Source organism: Pezoporus flaviventris, unplaced genomic scaffold (genome assembly GCF_033815535.1).
Source record: "Pezoporus flaviventris isolate CSIRO_AGI_PZ_B2104156 unplaced genomic scaffold, CSIRO_AGI_Pfla_v1 ptg000113l, whole genome shotgun sequence".
Taxonomy (NCBI): domain Eukaryota; kingdom Metazoa; phylum Chordata; class Aves; order Psittaciformes; family Psittacidae; genus Pezoporus; species Pezoporus flaviventris.
This window is the reverse complement of record NW_026892661.1, coordinates 835,418-861,709: the sequence shown is the minus strand read 5'-3', so window position 1 is coordinate 861,709 and position 26,292 is coordinate 835,418. Positions and strand designations below refer to the sequence as shown.

The 26,292-nt window shown below is 50.2% G+C and overlaps 1 protein-coding gene across 11 annotated transcripts in view; it reads left to right on the top strand.

Annotated features, from left to right (window-relative positions):
* Positions 1–26,292, top strand: part of CADM1 (cell adhesion molecule 1) — a 140,432-nt gene that overhangs the window by 78,854 nt on the left and 35,286 nt on the right. For all 11 annotated transcript variants that reach the window (XM_061478128.1, XM_061478129.1, XM_061478127.1 and 8 more), the window contains exons 2-5: positions 17,324–17,470; positions 18,369–18,521; positions 22,187–22,324; positions 24,032–24,187. In XM_061478128.1, coding sequence (XP_061334112.1) covers positions 17,324–17,470; positions 18,369–18,521; positions 22,187–22,324; positions 24,032–24,187 — 594 coding nt within the window. The remainder of the gene's footprint in view (positions 1–17,323; positions 17,471–18,368; positions 18,522–22,186; positions 22,325–24,031; positions 24,188–26,292) is intronic.

The following is a 26,292-nucleotide window of genomic DNA, read 5'->3' as shown; positions in this document are numbered from 1 at the left end:
TTAGCTTGAAGTCAGTGGATAGCAGGGACAGGGGCTTCTGTCGCCACCAGCTCTAGTGTGTTTGCTTGAAGCAAAGGCAGCTTTTTCACTCTGTAAGTCCTCCCTGTGCATCCAGGCATCTCGGCAGGGGCTGATGCTCTCAGTCAGGCATCCAGGTTGCACTGAGGTTCCGTATTACCGGGTGTTTTAACAGGAGGAGTTTTGGACCAGACCATCACAGACCATGTGGTAGGCAATATTACAGTGAGAGCGAGGGTGGGCTTTGCCACTGAGGTGCCTTGCCTGGAGAATTGTGGTGGAAAGCGATGAGACACCAGAGAAGGAGATCATATTGCCTTAGCTGTTGCTGCTCATGCTTTTAACATTTGCTTTGGGGGCTGAAGACTGTTTTACTGCGTGTCAGAAAGGCTTCAAGTGATACCTAAATGTAAAATAACATCATCTGTTCTCATTTCTCAAGCGCTACATAGCGCCTGGGAAGCTGATCTTCGCCATGGCTCCCGCCTGGGCTGGCAGGGGCTGAGCAAGGCAGCACTTTCCTGCTCTTGGCTGCGATGGCAGCTAACCCCAGTTCTGCTTTCAGCACAGCCGTTTGCTCCTTGGAAATGCCCCTTTGCCTCCCTGGGGCGGACAAGCGCAGAAATCTCGGGTTTATTCCCTGTGTCATCTGCTACAGCCCAGGCATTACGGCATCCATCCATCTCTGGACCAGGCTTTCCCTCCTGGATGCTGAGTGTACCTGCCTCCTGACTCTTCCCCCTTGTGTTAGCATCCCGAAGGGTATCCCACAGGAAACCAGGATGGCACAGGGGATGAACGGGCATCTTGTTAGGCATCAACCTTCGGTAATATATCCCAATATAAGCCAAGTCAACCATATATTTCTATATGATAAAATATGTTTGGGCAGGGAAAAAAAACACCCATTGCAAATGCTTGTGTTTCTGTCTGCATCCAGCCCGGCTTCCTGCAGTAAGTTATTTTTACCAAACCTGGTAGTTCTGTCCCTGGAGCAGTGGAGACGTTAGCTTCCCGGTTTATGACCTAATTTAGCCGGGATAAAAATAAAGCTGTTTTATTTGCATCTACCATACACTTAAAGTAGCTACTCTGAAATCATGTTTTTCTATCAGAATGGGATTTTGATGACTTCTGTGCAGAGGGAGCTTTAAAGTCTTTTAAAAGGAAGAAAACGAATTCTTCCTTTGCCTGAGTAAAAGCAGGACCAGATCTGTTTCCATCCTCAGAAAAGGCCCGTTCTGGGTTGGGTGATGGTGAGTGTGTCTCAATCATTGGCATTCCCGCTGTAGGAAGGGCCGATCCCAGTCTTTGCTGAGAATGCCTTGGCACAAGCTGAGCACCTCTTGGAGCAGATCCTCATCCCTAGAAATTCGTTGAACAGGCATGGGTGAGCTGTTGCATGTCCCTGAGCCAAGGAGCATCTTTAATTCCTCATCAGTTCTTCTTAAGCATTGCGGTGTCTCTCCATTGATTGGAGATTTAGCTCAACCACCTTTATTATACCTAGTTTAAGATGGAAGCTACTTTTTTGCACGTGTGAAGACAAAAGCCTTTCAAGTTAATGGAGCATACGAGGAAACAGCCTGGGAGCTGTAGCTTGCCAGCCCTTTCCAGCGTGAGCCGTGCCACCCTGGTGCTGTCAGCATGCTGATCCAGCCTGGCCTCTTCAGGTAACACCAGATTCCTCCGCAAAGCAGAGAGTTCAAGCAACGTGCATGTAAAAGCGAGCCAGAAATAGCTGCTGTTCCGCAGACTGACAGGTACATGCCATTCGCTTCATCTGGCACTCGCTGCCTGCGATGCCACTACAGGAGCTAGCGCCAACCTTGCAATGGTGGGTGGTGAACAAAGGCTGTTCTCATGAAGATTTTCCAGGCAAAGCTGGAATTGAAAGCACAAGAGGATAGAAAATAACAGGGATAAAGATACGGGTATGGGGAGTTGCTGGAAATACACAACTAAGCTGAAATTTGTAAAATGAGGCTTTCTTTTTGTTCTTGCGTTGAGGTTTGTGCTGGTGTTTCTCCTTTTCGTGAAGAACGATTGCTTGGGATCTGCTTTGCCTGCCTGTTATCGAGACAGCACCAGAGAGCAAGGATTTGTGAACGTATGGAATGGAATTAGCTCTGGAGATGAGGCTGCTCGATGACTGGGGAAGAGGATGGTGTTGCTGGTCCATGTCAGCAGGCCGTGATGGGAGATGCTCACCTCTGCCCAAGGACTTTGGCTCATCTTTGACTCACCTCCAAAAGCCTGGGGATGGAGAGGAGCGTAGTCACCTGTCAGATCCCTTTGGAGAGCACACAGAGCTCGGTGCAGACGCTCGCTCTTCCCTCCCACAGCCCCGTACGCGCTGCCTCGAGCTTTCATCTCATCACTCATACTTAGTGTTGGTCCTGGGAGCTCAGCAGAGCCCACTTGCCGCCCTCCTCTGCGAGGGTAACCGAGGGAAGGCTGCTACTAGCTTCCCATCTTTGGCAATGGGAGGAACACGGGATATTTTTATAGCATCTGCCCATCAGCAGGACTGGGAGGGTCCGGGATGGTCCATGCTGTTCACATGCTCACTTCCTTTGCCAATTTCAGATCTGTTTCCCTGTTCGTGTACAAACATTCCCCAGAAACAGAAGCAGTCAGGGATGCTGAGGGCTCTGTCCCATCAACCTGTGAAGGGATCAAAGCGCTCCTTTTGTCCCTTGTTCTTCAGCATGGGACTGAGCTTGTGTCTGTCTGCCTCCTAATTACTTCCCACTGATCCTTGTGGTTGTGGGTGCGCCTGTGTGTGCCACCTCGCTGTTTGTCAGCTACGGAGCAGGAGATCTGGAGAAACGCTCCCTGTGTGGGAATACCTGGGAGCTCTGCAGCACCTCTCTTTCCCTAGCTGTTTAAGCAAGCCTCAAGGTCATGTAACTCTGACAGGCTTATGTTAGAAAGTGTAAGCTGAGGGGGCCCTCGTGGAGGTTTAGGTGGTAGGAGGGGTCTGACGTGGCTCATGGGAAGCCAGGTGACTTTGTGCCTAATGGTCAACCCCCTTGCCACGCTTGTGGCAGTCACCAGAAGCCGGCAGCCCTGCGATGCCTTGTAAATGGGCAAGTGATCCTGGTATTAGTCGTGTGATGATGGCACGTGTCAGAGAGGAAAAGAGCTGCATGATGTTCAGAGCAGACGTGGACTGCGCTCAAGACAGTGTGACAGCCATTCTTCACCCAGGTTTCCCTGCCTGCCATGGGAGGTGACCAGACAAAGCCCCGCTTTGGACCCTCCACTGGTGTCCAGCCTGATCTGGAGTAAGGCTTTTGCTGGGATTGATGAAGGGCAATGCGCCCCTTTGCTCATGTCCCTGCTGAAGGATGGTTCCTAGGGCAGCGTGAGCTCCTCCTCGGGCTAATCTGCCTGGCAGGAGGCATCGCGAGGCAGGGTGGAGATGCTGAGCATTGCTGGTCATAGCCAGCTTGGGCAGCAGCGGGTGTGGGTGGAATCCCATGCTGACATTTCAGATACCTTCAGCTAAACTAAGAGGTAATTGGAAAGCAGCCGTGGTAAATGTCGTATGTTCTGCTCCTGTAAGAGAGATGGAGCAGTGCAAACAAGTAGGTAAAGATCATGCAGCCAAGAAAGATCATTGTGAGTAAGTACAGAAGTAGAAGATCAACCTGTGTTCATACTGCCAGCATTTTCAGCTGCCAGAATGTAATGATTATGTTAAATACGTGGCTTTCCCAGCAAATCCCATTAAGCCTGCTTGTGGGTGTGCTGTATTAGGAGGTGATGACTCTGTTCCTTCACTGCCTCAAATGGGAACACAGGGAGCATCCCCACCCCAGGGGGGTCTCCGTCTTTTGGGGGTGCTTTGGCTTTGGGGTTTGTGGCCTGGAGTAGGTGAAATGGAGTGGGATTGAGCCCTGAGGATTCCACAGCTCCATCCTCCGGACTGTGCTCGGCTTTGCTTCCATGCATTTTCCATCTTGACTCCGGTTTTGATTTGGGTCTTTCATGGATGTTGAGAAACTGAAAGGTTTTGAGAGGACAGGTCTTTTTTCTCGCTGTCAAGTTTCCTTGCTTTGTATCCTCTTCATCTCCACCAGTGGCACTGAAAATTCCCATTCCCAGGAGCCGCTATCACCCCGATACTGTACTAACAAATGTGAAATGGTGATGGGGTTGGCATGCGGGACCTCGGTGGTTCTATGCAGCAAGGGTGTGTAACGATGATATCAAGACTGCTTTTAATTCATGGAAAAGGAGGTTAACACATGAGAGGCAGAAATGCACTGCTCTCTTTGTATAGAAAGGTCGTGTTCCAGAGCACGGCGGGGTGGATCTGTGAGAAACGAGCTCCTCTTTGCGAGGAATCACAATCAGCCTCTCAGTTTGATTTTTTTCCCCACTTGTGACCTTTAGAGATGCTGCTCTTGGATTGATAAGCAGGTGGATGCTTTTAGCAACCCAATCCGCAAGCTCTTTCCCCTGGAAAGACTATCATTCAAATGCCACGGGTGTTGTTGCCTGCAGAAAGCGTTCCTTTCTGTAACCCTTCTGGGAGAGAAGGGCCGCAGTGGTGGGATCGTGGCTGGAAAACCAGGAAAACTCAGATGAGTAAATGGCTGGTGCAGGGTGGGTTGGGAGCCGGTGCATGCGGTACCTCACGCTGTGCCTGTGGTGCATGGGCACGCTTTAGATGGCTCGTGCTGATTGGTACCAGCCGAGCAATGGCTTTCCCTGGATGCTGTGAGTATCTGTGCGTTCTCTAGCTTCCACAGCCCTGCTGTCCTATGGTGAGGATGGGGTTTGCCCAGTGCTGTAGCAGGACTCCCCCAGGCTGCATGTTCCACCAGTTGTACCATTGTACAGTCAACCTGTGGCTGTCCTGGGTGGTCGGGCGGGAGTGTGTAAAAGCTGGTGATGGAGAAGTAGATGCTTTCCTGGTGATGCCTGCTCTCATTGCCTGGAGGCGGCAGGATCTCGCCCTCGCACAGGGTTGGTTTGGGAATGTGGACTCAGTGCAGTGGAAACCTGAGGTTTCTGGGTTGGAGCCAGGCAGCTGGGTTGGGGGTTTCATGGCCCTCTTCAGTGGCATTAGGACAGCTCATAAAGCAGCTTCTCGGGGGTATTGTGCTGAGCCACATTCCCAAGCAATTAGAGACCTGGCCTACATCAGTAATGAGCCCCTGTTCGGGAAGGGACGCGGGAAGACAAAAGGAAAACTTCCACTGAAAGCGTGTGAGCGTGAATAGATGCGGGCTGTTAATTGGGATCACCCTTTGAAGCGCTCCCTCCGGCACTGGCTGCGTGTCCCAGGCTCCAGCCGGGGGGAATGGTAGCAAGGGAAAGCGGCCAGGAAGCTGCAGCTCTTTCGGATTGTGCTGTTAATGATTTTGGGTGCTGGGGATGAGGTGTGGTGGAGCGTTTTCAGACCAAGCGGTTTTGTCAGCCGAGCAGGTCTCTCCCTCACAATACAATCGCTCAGTACCTGGAGGAGGGTTTGCTTTCTGTCTCCAGCACCATCCTCATTAGCCATGATGTGGAGGGAGGTGGAGGAGCTGCTCTGGCCAAGCTTTTTACTCCCCAGTGCCCACATCCTGGCTTTGGGAAGTGGCAGCCGGGGCACAAGCACAGGCTGGTGATGGGCGCTGTGTCACGTAGCCCTGTGGCAAAGGTCCCACAGACCCAGCAGTTCTCTGCTGTACCAGGCAGCCCTGGGATACAGGGTGAGTATTGCTGTGCCACACCACGCATGAGCCGTGCCTTGGGTGCTGCTCAAGGGGAAGTCCAGCCCAAAGCACCAAAACCTGCTGGTTTTGAATCAGACGGGACCGGCTGGAAACCAGAGTAATGTGGGAGCTTGGCAAATGGGGGTGGGCTTGTGGTGACTGGGTGCAGACTCCTGTTCACAAGTAATCCCAAGCACAAGTGCAGTCAATGGGGCTGGTGCAATAGCGGGGCACTTCCAGGAGAGAAGGCCTGTTAGAATGTAGACCTCATTAATAAACAGCCCCACTGCTGTGTATACCAAGTGGTGACCCACGTTTGTACTTAGGTATGTTCCGCTTGCTTCTTCTGAATGCTTTTGTTAGAGTTTGGTAGGTACCACGCAAGAAGTGAGGTTTGGATGCAAATCCCCTTGGTTTCTGCCATTTGTGATTGCCAGGTCTGCTCAGAGCTGGGCATCCTTATCTCTGCGCTGGTAACTTGCCTATCAAAGTACATTCTGCTGATGTTTGCTTAGAAAACACACCAAAAGACCTGAGCCAGCATAAAGAACTCATCCTGCTGGGATTTTTGTGTGGGGCGACGGGTACAGCATGCATACAGTGCGCATTGTGGTTCACTCTGAGACACAGCAGTGCAACTGCTTCCCCAGTAACGTGGTGCATCCTCTGAGCTGCAGATTTGGGTGAATGAATGCAGATGTGCAGTGTCACATTAACGATGCCCAGTACAAGGTTTAGGGGTCCGTGTTTCCCATCCTGCTGCTCACAAACACCCTGGCTGGCACAAGGACCCATGGGGCAGATCGGTGCCGGTGGCTGTATCATGGGGCTCTGCGCTTGAAGGGTGACCAGTTCCATTCCTTACACCACATTTGGGACTGAAATGATGAGTGGAGCAGTGGCACTTCCTGCTTCTCCGCTTCCCTGCCCCATTATTTGATGCGGCTGTTGTCTCTTTGGGTGCCTGGAAATGGAGTTTGACTTCCCTCATTGCTCCCTGCGCTGCCGGCGTGTAATCACCTCACTCCCAAAATCCTTCTCTTTTGCAGCCAGGTTTGCTAATGAGCAGGATGCAGTTTGATTCTTAGGGAATCATCCAGAGCAGCACACCCATAAAGCCTTATGATTCACGAGGGTTGTTTTGTTCTGTAACACCATCCAATCTCAGCAGGCGTTCATCAACCCGTGAGGGCTGCTCCAGGCTGCCTGGGCAGCAGGCGAGGGTAGTTCATCCCGATGGAGCAGAGCATGTGCCCGCTACTCCCGTTCCAGGCGTGCTGCTTCACTGTCGTGTTTGGGGTGGTGAATCTGTGCAGCAGGAAAACAAAATCTTCCTGCTTGAAGTAACCCAGCTCGTCATCGGTGCTGAGCATATGGTGTCTGTGTCAGAGTGTTTTTCCGCACACCCCTAGTGTTTTATCTCACTGGCTGAGCCTAATAAATCCCGTTCGCAGGATCATTATTCCACGGTAATGAATTCCAAGCAGCAGCCCAAGGAGCCAAGCTGGGAGGAGCGGGGATCACTGCACTTGTTGCAGGCAGGAGGCGGCTGCTCCAGGCCCAGGGAGTTATTAACGTAACTTGGGAGGCGGAACCCTGTGGGCGCATCCGATGGGTCCTGTGATTTATGGTACCTGCAGGCTGGGGCAGCTCGTCAGTGGGAAGCACTTCAGGAATAGGCAGCCCTGGCAGGTTTCAAAGGAAAAACCAAGCCAAAAGCACCTTCGGTACAGCAGCTCCCCACGCTGTGACTCTGATTCTGAGCGGTGTTGCAGCAAAAGCCATGTTAAAGTGCAGAAGGTGCTTTGAAAAGCCACGTTGAGCCAGGCTGTAATTCCAGTCGCACTCAATGGTCGCAGTTCCCAAATCCAGGTGTTGCAGAGCTCGGTTCCGAGTTTCAGGGCAGGGTCTTTGTTCTCAGCAGACCTTGCTGTAAGTTGGAGGGATTTTAACGTGGTTTTCGCACAAGTGATCAAGGGGGGATTTCTGTTGCTCTCGGATGTGAGTGCAGCCCCTGACTAAAACAGCTGCGGGAAGCTCGGAGTGCCAGGGCTGTGCTGCCGAGTTGTTGACTGTCGCCTTGCTCCTTTGGAAATGAGCCTTGCTGTTAAATATTGCCCCTGGATGTGCTGAGTACGGGAGGCCAGGCTCACGGTTCCTTGCAAGTTAGCAAGAATCAGCAGATCTCCTCCAGCTGCTGGGGTCTGAGCGAAGAGCTGTGAAGAATGAGTGTGATTTACATTGTTCTTGCCAGGGATGCCAAGCAGCTGTCTATAGCGGGTCCTCAACTGCTGGTTCAACATCTGGCCAAGGCCTCGTGTCTCTCTTGCAGGATGGAGTGAGTGGGCTCAGCTCTGGGGTCAGGACACAAGGCAAGGCTGCGAGGGGAGGGGTTCTGGAGCACTATTACTGTGCTCATAGAGGTACTGGACATGGTCGTTGGGTAATACCCGTGGCAGGACACACTGTGAATGAGTAGTAAGAATGCTTTTCAGTGCTTGAATGGGTTGCATTGGTTTGTTGGAGTAGCACTGACTTTGTGCTTGCTGTAATGAATTCCCTTTTCCGAGCTGGGGGAAGGTCGGTTATAATTTCCTGCATTCTTTTCTCATAAGGCCAAAGGAGAAGCTCAGAAGAGCGGGCAGATAGGAGTGCTGCATACATGCATTTTAATTCAGTTTCAAGCAGTTAAGAAGATAGATTTTTAGTGAAGTGCTCTCTCTGTATTGCACAGTTTCAAAACAAGGTGACCCAGGGAGTTGCTGCTAGGATATAGTGCCCATTTCCAAGATCCCTGGCTGTCCTGCTACCTGGCTCTGCCTGTAAATCTGAACCCTTCCTTTCTAAGGGCTGTTTAGGAGGCTGGAAGAGAGGAGTTTTATCTGCTGGTAGTTCTCAAGCTGCAGGGTGGGCATGAAGGAGGACTGTTGGGTGGGGGTACAGGTTTATACCAGCCCAACTGCTTTCACCTCCAGAGCCTGGTCTTTGAGCTTAGAAAAGGGAGCAGGCATTGCTGTTCATTTCCTGCGGTCCATCCCTTCTCCCTGCTCTGGGCACTGATGCCGAGCGGGATCATCCCCGAAGCCCCGCACTGATGCCAGTTGCCTTGCCAACACGGTGTGAGGAAGATGTTTGAGTGGGAAGAGCTTGTTTCTGCCATAGAGCCGGGGTGGTGGGAGAGGAGGAGGAAAAGGAGGAGGTCCTCACTCGCCTGGAGCAGCCCTTCCCACTGCTGCGGAGGGGCAGAATGAGTAAATAACAGCAGGAACCTTCAGCGTTTGCTCCTTGCTACTCCTGCAGCATAATTTGTAATGATAGGAGATAATGAAACACCCATTTCAAAACTGTTTGGGTGGGTTTTTTGCCGTGTCTTCTGTGTAAAGGTGCAGAGTCAGGGAGCTCGCTGTAGTTTACAGTCACCTGGGTGCCCACGAGCCTTATTGATGGAGCTGATGCCTGCTGGTGTTTACCATGTGAATATCAAGGAGGAGCAGTAAATTGAAAATTGCCTCTAATGGGCTCAGTTTGCATGTTTTAATGCTCCTCGGGAGAAAACAAGAAATGGTGAGATTTTAAAGCAGCACAGGCACGGCAGTGTCTGGTGTTAAACGTGCGTTGCTTGTGTTTCCCTTTCTTTACAGTTCACATCCCCTTTGTGGCAGCTCAGACGTGCCCCTCGCAGAAAGCAGACCCTCAGGAATGAAGTTTTACCTTAGGCTTCCAACAGCAGCAGGAGCATGGGGCCAGCATCCCTGTGGATTAGAGGCTGCCAGTTCCCACTGGGCAGCTGGATGTGCCATGGAGTTGCAGTGGTCCCGCTGTCCCCAGGGAGGAGGTGGTGGCACGGTGCTGCCCTGCGTTGGGCAGCAGCAGCCCTGCCACCAGCATGAGGGTCCTTGGCCGGGGGCTTTGGTTTCGCACCATGCTCTGTGGTGCAACCAGAGGTGTAGCTTGAGAGGGTGGGAAAGCGGAAGGTCCTAGAGCAGAATGGGATCCTTCACTTCCCATCCTGCTGTGTGCAGGAACTTAGCAGCAAATCACCGTTTCCATCAAAAAGATGCAAATGTGAAATGGGAAGCCATTCTGTGCCGAGGCTCTGCCTTGGAGCACGCTGCTCCAGAGACAGCAGCGGATTGAAGTCACTGGTTGTGGCTGTCTTGTTCTTTCTGGAGGCAGTGTTTTGATAAATGTTGATGAGTTTAACTGTAAAACTAAATGACATTTATAGCACGATGTATGCTTTACCCATTGCTTAATTATATCTAATGGTGTTGCGTGTAAAAGGCATTTACCATGCTGCTTTTGTTTAAAACGACAAGCTAAACCTCAAGGCCGGGTGTGTGTGTGCACAAAGAGAGCTGCTTAATTAAGAACTAAATGCAGTCTGGTTTTGAAAGGCGACTGCAACTTTGAGAAATGAGTGAGAACATTCTGGAAGCGCTGATGGGAGCAGGGGGCACCGAGGGGGGTTTGGGCTGATGACATTTATGAAGCCATGGTTTGATTTTCCTGGGTAAGGAGCATCTGCCCTTTCCCTTCTTTTCATGGCTTCAGCTAAAGCAAATCCCACCGATGAAGGGGGGGAAAGAAATACAGACCTCATGGAGGCTGGGGAGGACGGTCACAACCTGCACTGACTGATTAATGCTTCGGGACATGAGTGTTAGTCTTCTGCTAACAGTTATAAATCTGATGGGTAGCAGATCGAGGGCTGATTCCATGGTTTTTCTTCCTCTTCTGGCAAATAATATATGGTAACCCAGCTCCCAGAACAGCCTTTATCACCGGGAGGAATCAGGACAGTTGGTGTTGCAGGAGACTTCAAACTTACAAATACGTTGCCCTTTAGGCTAGCATTTGTCATTGTGTCTGAGCCAGACCAAGACTAAAGGCTTTTGTTGTAACATGCCTTGTTATCCGTTCCGGGAGGGTGAGCTGGGAGGAGCTCTCTTGGATTGGAAAGGCACTGCTGAGATTGTTTCCCCCTGGGTTTTTTGGGAGTGAATGCATAACCCTCATGGTTATATGATGTATAACCCTCACTGAGGGTGGCTGTTGTTCCGTGGCAAAAGATCTCTCTGATCTCTAAAGATTAAAATGAAAGGGGAGTGGCATCACTTGTGTGGATAGTGCAGCAAGTGGTGTCCTTTAAAGCTGTCTCTCAGCCAAGGAATGGGAATTGGCCAGAATACTCCAAGAAAAATACTGTATCCCAGTGTTATCTATTATCTCTTCAAGAAATGGGTTACAAGAACGGCTGTCAGACGTATCTGCTTATTACAGTAAAACAAAACCCATCATCAGCCTTGAAACAGCCTTCCTGGTTCTTGGAGAATCCTGTTATCCTGAGTAACCCCTGTTGGCAGTTTTGGGAGTGTGGGTGTTGTGCCTGGAGCCCGTGCTGAGGTGTTTAAGTATGGAGCATCCCTGTGGCAGAGATGGAAATGTGTGAGGCAGCAAGTGCTGGGAATGCTGTGATAATGTGAATGCGTCCAACGTGCTCATTGCCTGGGAAAATGGAGTATTTCACCCTCTTACGTGCATGTCAGGCTCGGGCTCCTGATGGAGCACGTCACGGCAGAGAGAGGACGTTCCGTGTGTGGGTGAAACTCTGGGTTAATTAAGGTCTCCCTCCTCAGATCCAGGCCACGCGTGTCCTTGGTAGTGACGCAGCTGGAAGATAAAATGCGGATACGGGATTCTGTATTAGGGCACCCTTAATAATAAATGAGTGTTGATCCTCGACGGGTGTTCTTTAACCACAGTGAACGGAGGCAGCAGTCTGCTGGGACCCTCGGGTTGTCAGGCTCCTCGCTCGCTGGTGCTGCTTCCGAGCAGTGGAGGGGGGACCGGGGCAGTGGATTTCAGGGGGTGCCCTTGACGGGTGGTGGCTCACAGGGGTGGCTCAGTACTGGAGGAACAGGAGTGCAGGGCCCTGCCTTGTGTTTGTCCTGAGGCCGTGCACGGCTTTGCCCTTTGCTGGACCTCTGCTCTCTCCTCCTCATGCCCTTCAACCTTTTATTGTCTTGGCGATGGACCTGCAACTTCCACAGTAAAAGCAAGAGATGAGCTGCTGCTCTTTCTGGAAAGCGCTGCTTCTAGGCAGTTGGTTAAACTGTTTGAGCATCCCTAGATAAATAGATATAAAACAGTAAAAGGAAAAGCTGCAGTAGCAACATCTTTTATTTAAGAACTGTCCAATGGGTTAAGGAATTAGTTCTAAACCAGGCATGCAGCTTCCCAATCTATCTATGGCAGCAAAATGTGTGAATTGTGCTTTCAGACAGCAGAAGCTCCATTGTGGTGAGCGTGGCTCATAGGATTCCTCCTTCAAAGAATCCAAACCTATTAACTGTGCAAGAAGGATCATTTTCTGAAAGACTGCATTTTGGTGGTTGTTATGAATTGCTTTCCATCCCAAGATTTGCTTAGAAAAGTGGAATAAAAGCCCAGAGTTATGAGGAACAACAGGCTTTGTGGCAAAACCCAGTTACTAATGCTGCGAGCTGTGCCAGGTCCTTCCCCCCCCCCCAGCAGCCTTGTTTGTTCTGTTCCTCCCAGACAGCGACAGATGAGATGGGTATCGATCCTCAGCATCCCCAGTGGTAACCTTTGAAGGGAGAAGCACTGTATGGCCATGGAATTTTATCTATCAATATGTGGGTAATAGAAAGACAAGGCTGACATCTAATCCCAGCACAGGTGGCAGATCATAAATCTGCGCTGATGTGGTTCCTGGTAGCAGCAGCAGCAGCAGCATGAGAGGAGCAGCGTGATGGGCCTGGCAGGTCAGGAGATGCTCTGGGTTGAGAAACCTGTGGCCAGCAGTGCACAGGGTTTCATAGGAGGGGAAAAAGGGGGTTTAATTCTTAGGGTGAAAAGAAAGGCTTCCTTTTGCTTGTTGCGCAGGATGTGGGCTATAACTGGTTCGTTCTCGTCGAGAGCACTGCTTTAGGGCTGTTTCACAGCAGTTTTCTGCCTCTGTGCTGCTTTGGTTACAATCCAGTGGAAACTATTCCCCAGTGCCACTTCATCATGCAGAAATTCACAAATGTTTAAAGTAAATACAGCCGCTGGTGTCAGCTCCAAGCTCTTGTCATCTTTTATTCTTCCTCTTTAAGCCAGAAAAGCCATAAAGGTGGCTGTAGCGTTTTCTCCTCCAGGAATTTAATAGCTGTGCACAACTTGCTTGACTTTGCAGTGTATTTGAGTGAAGTGTGTGTGTGTCACAGCGTAAACGTGCTCCCCGCAGGAAAGAATTTTTAGCACACTCTTGCATGCTGTCTCATGAGGGCCGTTCAGCAGGGAAGTGTGAGCTGTGGCTCGGAGAGGAGCCGGGCGCAGCGCCGCAGAAAGGTGCTGAAAGCATTCGCACGCTTGCTAAAATATGGGCTGGGAAAGAGGGAAACGGGCCCTTGCGGTGACAAGGCAGCTTGGTGAGCCCGTGACAGCGAGCTGGCGGTGGTTGGCTCCCTGCAGGCTGCGCCAGACATCCACTCGCATCCCAGGACTGGTGATCCAAAGTGGTGCACAAGTCCTGCACCCAAGGGTTGGTGGGGAGGCTGGGGGGAAGCCAACCCGCCTTTAGCCAAGTCGGGTGCAGAAGCATCTCCCACCGACCCAGCTCCTGGGGACCGGTGGCAGGGCCAGGGTCAATCGTGGCCCCCATGTGACCCTTTAATCTGGCGCTGCTGTCACCTCTTCCATTTCCTCTTCTGAGAAGCAATCAACCTTTGGCCAAACTGTTCTCTGCTTGGAAAGTGGAAGACATGGTGCGTTGCTGAGGAGCAGTTCCTTCATCAGCAGTGCACTTCCTTAGCCATCAGCAGTACCTGCACTTTCACACATCCGTGGTACTGATGTTTGGGGGGTAGTTTCTGTGAATGCTGATTCCACCCACACCTCCTTTCCCCTGATCCTAAACAGGAACTGATTCTTTTAGCATCATCAGGCGATACCAAAACTGGTGCCATCAGCAGCATCCTTTCTCAAACCTAGCTGTAGTGGTGAAGAAAGAATAATACACGTTAAATCTGAAAGTAAGGATATTTGTACCAGGTGAGTGTTGCTGCATTAATTTGCTGCAGTCTCTGCTTTGGAGAGAGAGAAGCAGAGCAGCAAGATCCCCTTCCTTGGTGTCCCTGGAGCAAGATCTGGCTCCCTGCAGGCTTCCAAGAGGATTACACATGGGTGTAAGTAGCAGCAGGCTGCCTCTTCTGCTCTCCTTCACTTGGAAGTGCTTGGAATTAATGCAAGTGGATGGCAGCATCTCTGTCTCTGCACATGATGTGGATTGCAGACTGGGATTTCACTGCATGGCGCTGCTCTCCAGCCCCAATCCATCCCATAGCTGGTGTGGGACTAGCTCACTGCAGCCGTGCTCACCCCGCTGGCAGCCGTGCCCCGCGCTCGCACGTGCATGGTCTATAGGCAGCCTCATCCGAAATTGTCATTCTTTTGCCCGTGAAAAGCTGTCATGAAATTAACTCCGCAGGAAGCAATTGCCTTTTCTCGCCAGCACAATTAGCACGGATTGTCCATTCTTCTCCAAAGTTCAAGTGTGATGACTGCAGCTCTGAAGGAGCCTCTGAAGCCTTGGAGACCAGGTGCACTAAGCTCCAGCAACTTCTTCCAGCACTGAGTTGTCAATCCTCTCCTCCCTCCGTGAAGCAAATGTGCAGAGAAGTGAAATGGCGATTTGATTTCCTCCTCTTCCCTGCTCTGCAAGGCTCCTCTTATCTGATCACGACAAGAAGTCTCTCTGGCTCCTGAAGTCCTCCCAAACAGGCGGTTCCTGACGTTTCTTTTAGAGGGATGCTATCTTCATGATGGATGGAGAGAGCGTGGGCACTGCTCGGGGAGAGGAGCATCAAGAAGTAGACAAAGCGCCTGCAGTAGGTGGATCAGGAGGCGTTTATCAAACCCTCCTCGTGTTTGTCGCAAGTGGGGCTGGTTATTTAAGCACCGCGTTCCTTGTAGGAGCTGGAATTGAGAGGTGAGTTGTGACATTCAGATGACATGAATTCTGCAGACTGGTCGCCAGGTCGCTTGCTCCTGGAGCACACGAACAAGCGGTTTGTGTATCCATGTGGGTTGTTTCCCTTGACTCAACTGATGAATTTTGTTTGAGTCTCTGGGCTTACATGGCTCGGGTACGGTGAGCAGTACTCTTCCTTGGAAGGCCTTTGTGCTAGTACCCCATAGGCCGGATCAGCAGCGGCGCTGCTCGTGTTTCCCTGGGAATGGCAGAATCGTGCTCACGAGCACGTAGTTTTCATCTCTCCCTCTTTCTCCCTGGCGCTCCCTTCGCTCCCGGTGTGCTGCGAGTGGAGAAGGAATTGATTTTAAATGTGACCGCTGCATGTGAGCCAAGGTCCCTGGGCTGTGTCCAGCTAAGAGGAACTCATTTGAAACACAATTTACTCATCGATGTTTGTCTTTGCAGTCTGAAAAGCGGAGACTGTGGTGGTCTGAGGCAGAAAGAGAAGTGAGAAAATGAATTGCATAGGCTCCAGACATGGCTGTTCCCAGGCTGCTGTACTTGCTCATTAATGCTGTTACAGACATCGCTTATGTAGGGCAGGTCACCCTGAACCTGGCTTCTTCTGTGTTCCTTTCTCCCTTCCTCTCCATAGCAATGCCTTACATTGGAGATAAGGATGATCCGGACTCCAGGCCAGGGCCTGGAGTCTGTCTGTTGTGTGCTTTGAATGCTGGAGAGGGGATTTGGACTTAGTATTGGACTTCCCAGCAGCAGACCACTGTCTAATACGTAGACAGAGCATGGGGGCTGTGACAGTCCACTCCATGGGACAGGTAAAAACCTATCCCATGTAATTCTGCTGGGTTTTTCCCATTGGCTCTGCTCGTGGGCCCCCAAATGCATTGGGAACTGGGAGCTGATTTAAAGCTGGGTTTCAGTAGCAGCTTTCCTCTGCTTCTTTCAACTTCTGCCATTCTCTGTTGGGTCCATGAGCTTCATTTCCCCTCCCGAGTCTTCCCTTTTCTGTCACAACATATCATAGTGCTGTGAATGTGTCTAATGCTCCTCAAACACGCTGCCAGTAAATATTTACTGAGAAACTCCCCGCAACGTTGACGTGAAGATGGGTCTGGAGCTCTCACTTCATGTTGCCTCTGATTTAATTCAGAGTTTGTACTCGATGCAGGTCACGGCAATGCCCTTCTTGTCTTGGTAAGCGGGAGCAGATCGGAATCCAGATCCCCCAAAGCGTTATCGTGCACGGTCTGGTGCTCTCAGCCACGGGAGCATATTTAGGTCAGCAGAGCAAGGGGAGCTTTGCAGCCAAGGGCCGGATTAGACGCCCTTTGGTTCAGAACAAATACGCAAAGTCTGCTGGGCTGGTGATGCTGTTGGCTTTGGACCGTGGCTCGGTGTGTCCTTACATGCACTCGGCCTGTCGTTGTCCTCAGGGAGATAAATGCCTTCTGGAGAGGGGGATCCTGATGCCAGCCTGGACAGAGATGCTGAACTTCCAAAGCCATCAGTCAGCAGGCTTAATGTAGCAGCATCCTGGCATGAAAAGCTTCAGTGGCTTGAACTTCAAATAATTTATTTCTAAATTACTCCTACTGTAATTCTTATTAATTCAAATAGGCTTCTAAGCTGATGTAAAATTCAGTAAATGCAAGGAACAGTTTAATGAATTGAAAATAGGATTGAGTCTTTTAAAGTAAATGTAAAAAAATATGCTAGCAATAATTGCTGAGATGGAAATCGAATCTTAATAGCTTTGTTAATGATTTGTGGTGAATATTGCGTTTATGAGAACATATCAAGCTGATCCTTGTGCAAGAACCTTGTTTTGAATGGCTTTGATAAAATTATTCCCCAGGAGCAGTTAGTAACATTGAATATTTGTGCTAGCACTGCTCTGGAGATACCAGAGCACCTGGCACTGGCTCTCATGGACCGGGGCTGCTCGGGCACAGCCGTGGTGCTCCAGTACCCAGGCAGGATGCAGCGGCTGCTGTGGCCCCTCATGGATCGATGGCTTTGGGTCTCTGCTGTTGGTACGTGGGTGATGGGTGCAGGACCCCAAGCGCAAAGCACTGGTTTCAGATTCCCATCCTCTGCATCCCTTAACATGGGAAGTGAATTTCTCTGTGTGCCTGTGATGTGGTGACTCAGATCATTAGGAGGAGAGTTTGAGGTGATCTCCTGTAAATGGTTACACAGCTCCCGCTGCATAATTGCGTTGAATTCTCTTTTACTTGCTTCCGGACATTAATATCACCTACTGATTACGCAGAGTGAGTAAAAGCTGGTTCCCCAAAGTCTATGTGCTCAAGTCAAAGGGTAAAAGCTCCTTATAGCAAACTGCTCTTTGAGGTAATGTAACAGAATTCATCTGTTGAGAGAGGAAACAGATTTCTGGCGTTGCTGCACATGTGTAACATGGGTATTAGAGCATCAGGGGGTGTGTGGTGTCCGGGAGCCCCACTTTCCGGGTGTGTGGTGTCCAGCTGCTCCGCTGGGCATCCAGGCTTTCCCAGGGTGCTGGGTACGCAAACAGGACTTGCAGGCATCGTTTCTGACGTTGCTGTTTGTTCTTTGCTCTCTCCTGAAGGTGATGGCCAGAATCTGGTTACAGAAGATGTGACAGTGGTGGAGGGGGACGTCGCCACCATCAGCTGCCGCGTCAAGAACAGCGACGACTCGGTGATTCAGCTCCTGAATCCCAACAGGCAAACCATCTATTTCCGAGATTTCAGACGTAAGTCCCATCTTTCCTTGTTTGATAACAACTTTTCCTGCGCCTCGCTCGCACTTGGGAGAAAGCGTTTGCCAAGAGCTCGTCCTTTAATGCAATGCTGGATGCTTCGAGTTTAGTCAATTCTTCAGAGGGTAGATGAGACAGGCAATCATAATCTTTCTCCTTAATGGAAACCTTGACGGTCCCCTTTAAAAGTCAGACCGTCTTACTTTGCAATAGGAATTGATTGTAGTAATTCAGGGTGAATTGCAATTGAGTGCCAAATATTTAGCTGACACAAACAAATTGAACAGGGCAACACCGAGACAGCGCAATGTTCTCAGAGGGAATCTGTTGGCTTTGAAGACTGAGGATTTCAAGGCAGTCTGTGCTGCTTTGTAACCAAACCAGCATCTCCCATCGGTGCCATATCCAGTGGATGAGGCTGGCTTTGTTTCCTGTGATGGCCATGCCCCAGAGCATGGTACCTGCAGTGAAACCCTCTCAAGTACACCAGTAATGGGCAGCTGTTACTGGTCAGGAGACTTTAAACCATGCTTTTCCCAAGTGTTTTCTCTCTCATACTGCTCCTAGTCCACTGACTGCAAACACTCAGAAATGGGGCCACGTAGAAGTGATTTACTCAACAAACATTTTACCTGCAGGTCCCTAGGCCATCTGATATCAGCTTATCAGCTGATAAGCACCTCATAAGGTGCTGGGCTTATGTTGAGTCCTTGTAATGATATGGGAACTGAAATATCTTAGGGGACTGGGCTTAAAGGTCAGAGCAGGGATGGATGCTGCCATCAGGAACCCAGGGGGTGGGTGTCTCTGCTGGTTTTGTATGAAGCCCTTTGCTGGGAGAGGGGATGCTGCGTCTCTTGTCACGGTCACTGAGGCTGTGCTTGCTCCACAGCGCTGAAGGACAGCAGGTTCCAGCTGGTGAACTTCTCCAACAGTGAGCTCCGGGTGTCCCTGACAAACGTCTCCATTTCTGATGAGGGAAGGTACTTCTGTCAGCTCTACACTGATCCCCCCCAGGAAATCTACACCACCATCACAGTGCTCGGTAAGGACCAAATAGGTGCTTGTGGTGAGCTTTGGGGTCAGCAGGATGGGGCTGCAGCTCTCCAGTGATACAGCACAGACAGGATTTGAACATGCAGCGCTCTCCCTCTGGAGACCAGCTCAGCCCTTCAGCAGCTCTAAGCAGCCTAGGACTTGAACCTGCAGGCCCAGGGTTTTCAAGGGCAAGTACCAAGCAGGTCATTTGGTGGCATCACCCTCAAGTAGCCTTCCTGTCTTGCAGGATGTCCCTGGCTGCACCCAGAGCTTCTCTCTGCAGGTTGCATTGTATTTATGTGATTCTCAGGTCTTCCCTTTCTGTTCAGGCAGATTTTGGCTTCAAAGAGTGAGCAGAGGTGTAGGCATGAGGTCTCGTGCCCTTCCAAGCCTCGCCTTTACTTGGGCAGGTCCCTTGGAAAGCTGTGAGGTTCTGCTGCCCTTTGTGGAGTGAGGCTTAATACCAGCCTCGGTTTGCACACAGTCTGCAGGGATTAGTCATTAGTGCTGTCACTGCTCTGTAAGAGTATCCCAGTGAATCATTTGGTGTTCTGGACCTGCTGGTGTCCTGGCAGGAATGTCCTCCTCCATCTCGTGGCTGTTGCTCTAGGGCAAGAGAAGGCACACGTCGTAGGGAGAGGGGAAGATGAGTTGCAGTGGGTGCATCTCATCTGGCAGAGTGAGAAAGAAGTCAGCCAGAAAGGAAAAGCTGTAGGAAATGTCTTTCAATAATTATCTGATATGCAGAGGGAAAATAAATTAACAGCAATGCCTCGTAGCGTGGTGGAACTGTTCAGTTTATAGATGTTGTGTTTTCAGTAATCAGACTACTCTGATCACACACTGACTCTTGCCTTCCAAAACTTGGGGATTTGAGAGATTACACTTTAATGGCAAATGACAGTGTCTTTGCCCATCGATGATACTCCTTAAGGGCTGATGTTACTAACAGCCTCGCTGGTGAACCTCCAGCGTGGTGAAGTTCTCGCATCTCTGTCAGTTGATGTATATAGTCAGAGAAACCTCGAGCTCAGCTAATGGAAAGTGATAGCTTCCTATTAATTTTAGCAAAAATTTGTTTCACGTGTGAAAGAACACGAGGTCCCTCATTTGACACCATCAGTTTGCTCATTTGCTTTGAAATGGCTGTTTGCAGAGCTGAGGCTGGCGCTGCTACTGCCCTCCATCCCATCCCCGGAATGTGCTCAGGCACGTTGGGCTGAGCTCTCCCCTTTCCTTTGCTCCCCTGCGCAGGCAGCTCAGCCTGATGCTGTTACCAGTAATAGCAGCTCATGCCATTAGAGCTGCTTCTGCAGATTAGCAACAGCTTTTAAGACTCTATTAATAGGAGAACCTGAATCACAGAGGGTGACTTAATGTAAGATCTCACTTGCTGATTAGTTTAAATCTTCCTTCTTCTGTATAATGAGATTTGGTTCTTAGGTTTTTATACGTTGTTTAAATAATGTTTATAAGCAGTTCTACTCCTGCCATTACATTTATCAGCATCTTCAAAGTTTCAGTGTGCTTTCTGGTGTTCGTAGGCATAGGAAGGTCTCCCCGACCTCTTCTCTCTGAATCACACACGAAAAATAGTTTGTTGGATTTCATTTCACTGCTAACAATGCTAAGAAAGGGTTTGAAATAAGAGTACTTACTGTATTCACCTAGAAGCCAGCACGGTGTGTCTTTCAAGTGGGAGACAAAACACAGTTTCATAGAATCACAGAATGGTTTGGGTTGAAGCGACCTTTAAAGCTCATCCAGTTCCACCCCCCTGCCACAAGCAGGGACACTTTCCACTAGAGCAGGTAGCTCCGATCCGCTGTGTCCAAGCTGGCCTTGAACCCTGCCAGGGACGGGGCAGCCACAGCTTCTCTGGGCAGAGAGAATTTGCTGGGTTTGGTTTTGATTTTTCAATGTGCTTCATGCTTCAGAATCCAGAGCAAAGTCTCTTTCCCTGCCTTGTGCTTCAGTTCCTTTGGAGAAGGACTTGCAGCACAGCCAGCCCCGAGGTCTTTAAAGCAGCGGGTCTTGTCCCCTCACCTCCAGCACGTACTCGGGCCGAGCATCAGCTCACAGAGCAGGCAGGCACAGTAGGTGTTTGTTGTGAGGAGATGGAGGAGGGACTTTCTCTTGGCTGCAGTTTGTACGGAGAGGTCTGGTACCCCCATGCCAGAGGTGATGCATTTCCTGGGTCCTGTTCTACTGACTTCCTAGTTTGGAGAAGAAATGAGCTGGGGCAGAGGAGTGGTTGTTCTCTGTGTCAGTATGTGGCTGGTGCCACTGGGAGTGCATCCCCCACCAAAGATCTCGTGGCTGTCGCTCTGACTTCGATACAGAGTAAGGTCTATCAAGGAGTAATGTCACTGAGGTGCATCTTCCAGTGCCAGCGCTGCATCCTTCCTTGGAGTCAGTGTTGGAGAAAGCTTCAGCAGCACTTCCCCCCTCTCGCCCATGTGCTTTAATGTCTTCCGTGACACAATATGTAGATTTATTCATGCTTAATTGGAACATGTGAAGATCTCAAATGTGTAGCCTGTTCTGTTCTTGTTAGAGAAAAGCCACAAGTGACTAATTAGTCCATTTGATCATCTGGATGGTATTTATACATATTTGTTCTTCATTAGCTCCAAAACGTGTTAGTCACATTTGAACTATGCAGTTGCTTAATCATATTGATCAGAGCAAAGTTGAGTTTCCTTTGGAAATTCCAGGGTTTTTCTGAACTGCAGCTTTGTGCAGTGATCCCTTGATGATCATTTTTCTTCTACTGGTGCTTTCAGGGGAAGGAGACTCCTTGTTACTGCCTGCGAACTTTTAAGCCGGTTGGTCACAGTCTCAGAGACACCGCAGTGGTTGTTACCTCCTGAAGCTATAGCCTGTTTCTCAGTATTACTGGGTGATTTTCATTGTGCATAGTCTCCTAGCTTGGTGTTTGGAAGAGTCTTGATCTGTAGGTGCCTGAGGCGAAGGGCAAGCTGCCATGCTGAGGGAATGGCCATACAATGGAGGTGCCCGTCCCTGGGTGCAGAGCTGGCTCACTCCTCTTGCTGGGTCAGTGGCTGGTGCATGGTGCTGCAATGGATGGGGGTGCAGGGTGGTTCCCAGGGTGGTTCATTCCACCCCGGGCTGGGGCTCAGCAGCTCCTCGAGCCTTTTAAATGAGCTTGATGCTTGCTGGCCTGCTTCCACTCCCCGCAGCTGAGGCTTGAAGCTGAACAGCAGGAGAGAAAAATTGCCTCGCGAGGTTCGAGGCACGGTAAGCAATGCACTCCCAAATGTCAGCTCTCGTGTTTCCTCTCCTTGTCAGAAGAAGTCAAGAAATGTGTGCGGAGTCAAGCTGTACCTTCAAATAGCAGCACGCAGCACCGAGTAGCGCAGAAGGTACAGCTCTTCCCTGGAACGGCGCCCGCCTGGCATTGGGAACAGAAAGTTACAAACTTGATAAGTAATAATTTGCTCCACCATGATGCTTGCTAGGTGAAGAGTGGAAGCGCTTACTCTGATGACTGCGAAACCGCCTGTCGGAGGGTTTGATTGATTGAAAGATCAAGTAAATCCCAGTTGCTGCTTTCCTTTAGTTGGGGTTTTCCTGGAGGTTTTGTCTTGTGTTAGTGATCACAAACTGGGTTTTCATCAAGCACGTGCTCTGTGGTCTTTCTCGTTGCAGTCCCACCGCGCAATCTGGTAATCGATATCCAGAAAGAAACCGCCGTCGAGGGAGAAGAGATCGAGCTGAACTGCACTGCCATGGCCAGCAGACCAGCCACCACCATCAGATGGTTCAAAGGAAACAAGGAGCTCACCGGTAGGTGCATCCTCTCAGCCACTTGCTTTTTCCAGAGGTGACATCTCAGGCAGCTGAGATGATTTATGTAATGCCGGGGATTTGTTCTCTGTTGCCAGTTTAAGGGGAGAAAATAAAAGGAGAAAGAGTGGAGTGAGCTACTTTGAATGCCAGCTCAGGAGCAAAGGAGCGTGTGGGCAGACAGCTTGTTCTCTAATGCAGAAGGGGTGGACTGCGTTTGGGGCTCTGCCTGCCCACCAGCCACCAGTACAGGGCCCTGGAGCCTTCCTATAACTGGAGGTGACCTTGAGCAGCCCCAAGGCCGAGTTTTCTTCCACAGTGGTTTCTGCAGCTTTCTGCCCAGTTTAAGGCCCGGGCAGGATCATCTGTGCTTTGGGCTGTGAGGATTTTGAGCTCACCTTCACATTCAGCTCTGTTGTTTATGGAGTGTTTTCTCTGTGTTCAGTTGAATATTCATGTGAGATGGGTTTCTCCGACTCCCTGAAGTCTGGTTGCTCCCGGTATTTGCACATTCAAGTCACTGACTCAGATTGCATGTGACATGCTGTTAGTTTAAGCTTGCATGTAGATGTGAGCTTGGTTGACAGCACCTTTGTGCTTTACCCAGTCTGAGGCACTGAAGGGCTCTCTATACAAGTCCAGGCTTATTACTTCAAACCCTCCCCCTCCGAGGGCAGGATGAAATCCTCTCTTTAAGTCAAACGCCTGCGAGCATCCAAGCAGGACACATCTGAGAGCGTGCTGATAGAGGTGGAATGCAAACCTGTTGCCACTTGAAGGGGTGTTCCACTGATTCCCAGCCCCAGTTGTCACCGGTGCAGATCTTCCCTTTCTGGCTTCCTTCCGCATTCTGGTGGGCAGCAGTGCAACAGTGGTGACCCTTCGTGCTTGTCCTGTCCAGCTTCTTGATTGAGTTTTCTTGTGTTGGCAAATGAATCCCAGCTTCCCTTTCCCTTTGAAGACTGCTGGGCTGGGTGGTAGCTCCTTGCTCACCCTGCTGATTCGTTGCAGTTTTGGTTTTTTACACAGAAGTAGGGAATCTGAAATACCTGCCTGTGGGTTGTGAAGAGCAGGACAGCACGGATTTGTGGATCAGAAAGCCTTGATTTTAAACATCATGGGGTGTTGCTTTCTCCATCTGGCCTCTCTTTCACTTCAATAGATTACACAGAGTATTTTGTGTTTGAAAGACCTCTGTTACAGGAGTTGCCCTTAACATTTACACTGAGAATTCTTAAACACAAAGCCACAGATGAGAGTATCTGAAGACAAAGCGGAGGTGCATTGTCAGCAGGTGCCTGCTGTGTTCCTCTTCCTCCTGCCTTGTCTGTTGTTCCTCTGTGTCTCCATGCTGTGCCTTACTGCATCCTTCCAGCGGCCAGCCTGGAGCAGTGCTTTGCTCCGACCAGCACCACTGAAACACTTCCACCCATCGATACCACTTTTAATGGAGTTAATCTGGTTAATCACTTCTGTAGCTAATTGTTGATTCAGGAGTGGGAGGGATTTGCAGCTCATTGATTTAAGAGGCTGGGGATTTGGGGATGGTGTGAGAGGATCGTTAATCATTGCGGTAACGCAGCATTGACTTCAACTGGCAACAGCACCCCCAACCCTCGGAGCCTGCCGAGCGGGGATGGGTGGCACCCGAAGGGGATGTGCTCCCTCCGCCATCACCCACCCTCTGCTCTCTGCTCTCTCCCCCAGGCAAGTCGGAGGTGGAGCAGTGGTCCGACATGTACACGGTGACCAGCCAGCTGCTGCTGAAGGTGGGACGGGAGGACGACGGGGTCCCTGTCATCTGCCTGGTGGACCACCCCGCTGTCAAGGACCTGCAGACGCAGCGCTACCTGGAAGTTATGTGTGAGTAGCAGCACTTTTCATTCTCTTAACGTATCCAATCCCTCACTTCAGAGTTCAGGAACTACTCCGAAGGTAAAATGACAGCATTGATGGCGCTTCTATATTGTTGCTCAAAATGGTGGGTACCACTTTAGGGGCTAAGCCACGACTTCTCCTGGCCCTTCTGCAGTACGATAAATGCATACCTTTATGCTCCTAAGAAATAACTTTCTGTACATAGAATCTGCACTGTCAAAGGTTCCTGGCTGGGCTTTATACTTGTCAGAACAGATTAAACCTGAGTATTTTTCTCTTAGCAACCTACCTATCTCTTTGAAAAATGCTTCTCTACTGCCACATCAAAGCAACTGGTCACCACTGGGAGTTCACTGACAAAAACTCTGCTCTGTGCAAAAGAAACCCAGTGTTGTGCACTGCAAACACACAGCACCAGGTGGTTTTTTAAGTCAGAGGAACATGATGTATGTGGAATCTTCAGTAATGCTGCTGATGAAGGCCAGCCTGTTTTCTGTAACACTTCTAACATGTCTGCTGTTAATAACATCTCACTTTGTTCAGGAACTGGGCTGCTGTATATGACACTAACAAAGTTGCCTGGGAGTGCTGCTGGTCCCAAATGCGGCCGTGCCCTGGTGAGGCTGCTGGGGATGAGGGCGGGAGCTGCTGCACCATCTGAGCTGCAGGCAGCTCCCAAAGCACCGTCACAGAGTCCTCACAGAGCCGGGGTGCTGGGGCCTGTGGGGGGCTTGTTTGTGGAGGCTCACTTCAACTGGAATATCACTTCAGAAGGAGAAGAGGATGTTTTGTATTAATTTATTTCATCTGCTTCATTATGTAGTTTCATTATGAACATCTTGGTTACAATTGTCATATCTCTGAAACTAGCGGGAAGTAATGTTCCTGTAATGAGGAAAACAGAAATGATCAGATACCACCTAAATTGGCAGATACGAGATTTCTTGCGACCAAGCTAATGTGTAATTCATTTATGCAAACTTAATGTCCATTAACATTTCTTGTAGAGCTCCATTAGGTTTAATAATACATTAGCACCTTTGTGAGGCTTGATCAAATGCTTAATGGGGGGGGGAAAGAATCCCATCTCCCCTGATTATGCAGAGGTATTGAAACCTTGCTGGGTTCTTCCCCTTGTTCGAAAGGACATCAGCTCACCTTTAGGCTTCCTTTTGGCAATCCTTCTGAAATCCTGATTGTCTGATGGGATAGGAGGTGGCTGCTGTCATTTTTCTGCAAAAACATTAGCAGTTTTTCCACTCTTCCTCAGATAAATCCATTCTGACCTCTTTTGTTCGCAGCCGTTGCAGGTTTTCCCATGCTGTGAAGGCAGAGCACACACAAACTGCAGTTACTTGGATGTCCTGCAGGACACGTGCCTACTCCAGTGAACACATTGAAGGCTGCCCTTGCTGCCCATGTTTCTGCCCCTAGCACTGATGGTAGCATCCTTGTGTGTCATTCCAGAGCTGTTTCTCGGACTGGAACTAGCACAGAGCCTCCTTGGGAGGGGAGCAGGGATGAGCAGGAGAAGGGCTTTCAGGCTGCTTTGTGTTTATGGTCCGGTCTGCATTAAACTCTGAGCTTCTTAAAAGTGATTATGGAGATAAACTGGGGACCTGACCCATGCTAGTGCGGTCAGGTCTTGCAGTGGGCAGCAGCAGATGGCTTGAGAGGAGAGCACGGGCAGAAGAACATGTCGTGCATCATAACCTGGCAGCTCCCAGCAGGTAGCGGCTCTGGGACTCCATGTGCTGGACAGCATCCAGACAGTTGCATTTAATGCCTGATGCTGGGCCTGAGCTCCAGGTGGGAGAGGCTGTTGCAGAGCAAACTTTCCCCTTCACGCTGATGGCGTGTTGGGCAGGAGGAGGATCCTGTTGTCTTTCCGGAGAGGCATCTCCATCAGCGCTGCTGTGGACATGTGCTTGCCCTCTTGGGGAGCTGAGGTGCCTACAATGAGGCCTAATTGGTATGTGCCTAATGGCTTTTTAGGGATGGGCTTTTGCAGTTGGAGCCTAGGATTCCTGCAGCTGCTGGTGGTGCAGTTCCCCTGGCCACGGTGGGTTTCCTGCTGCAGACCCATTAGC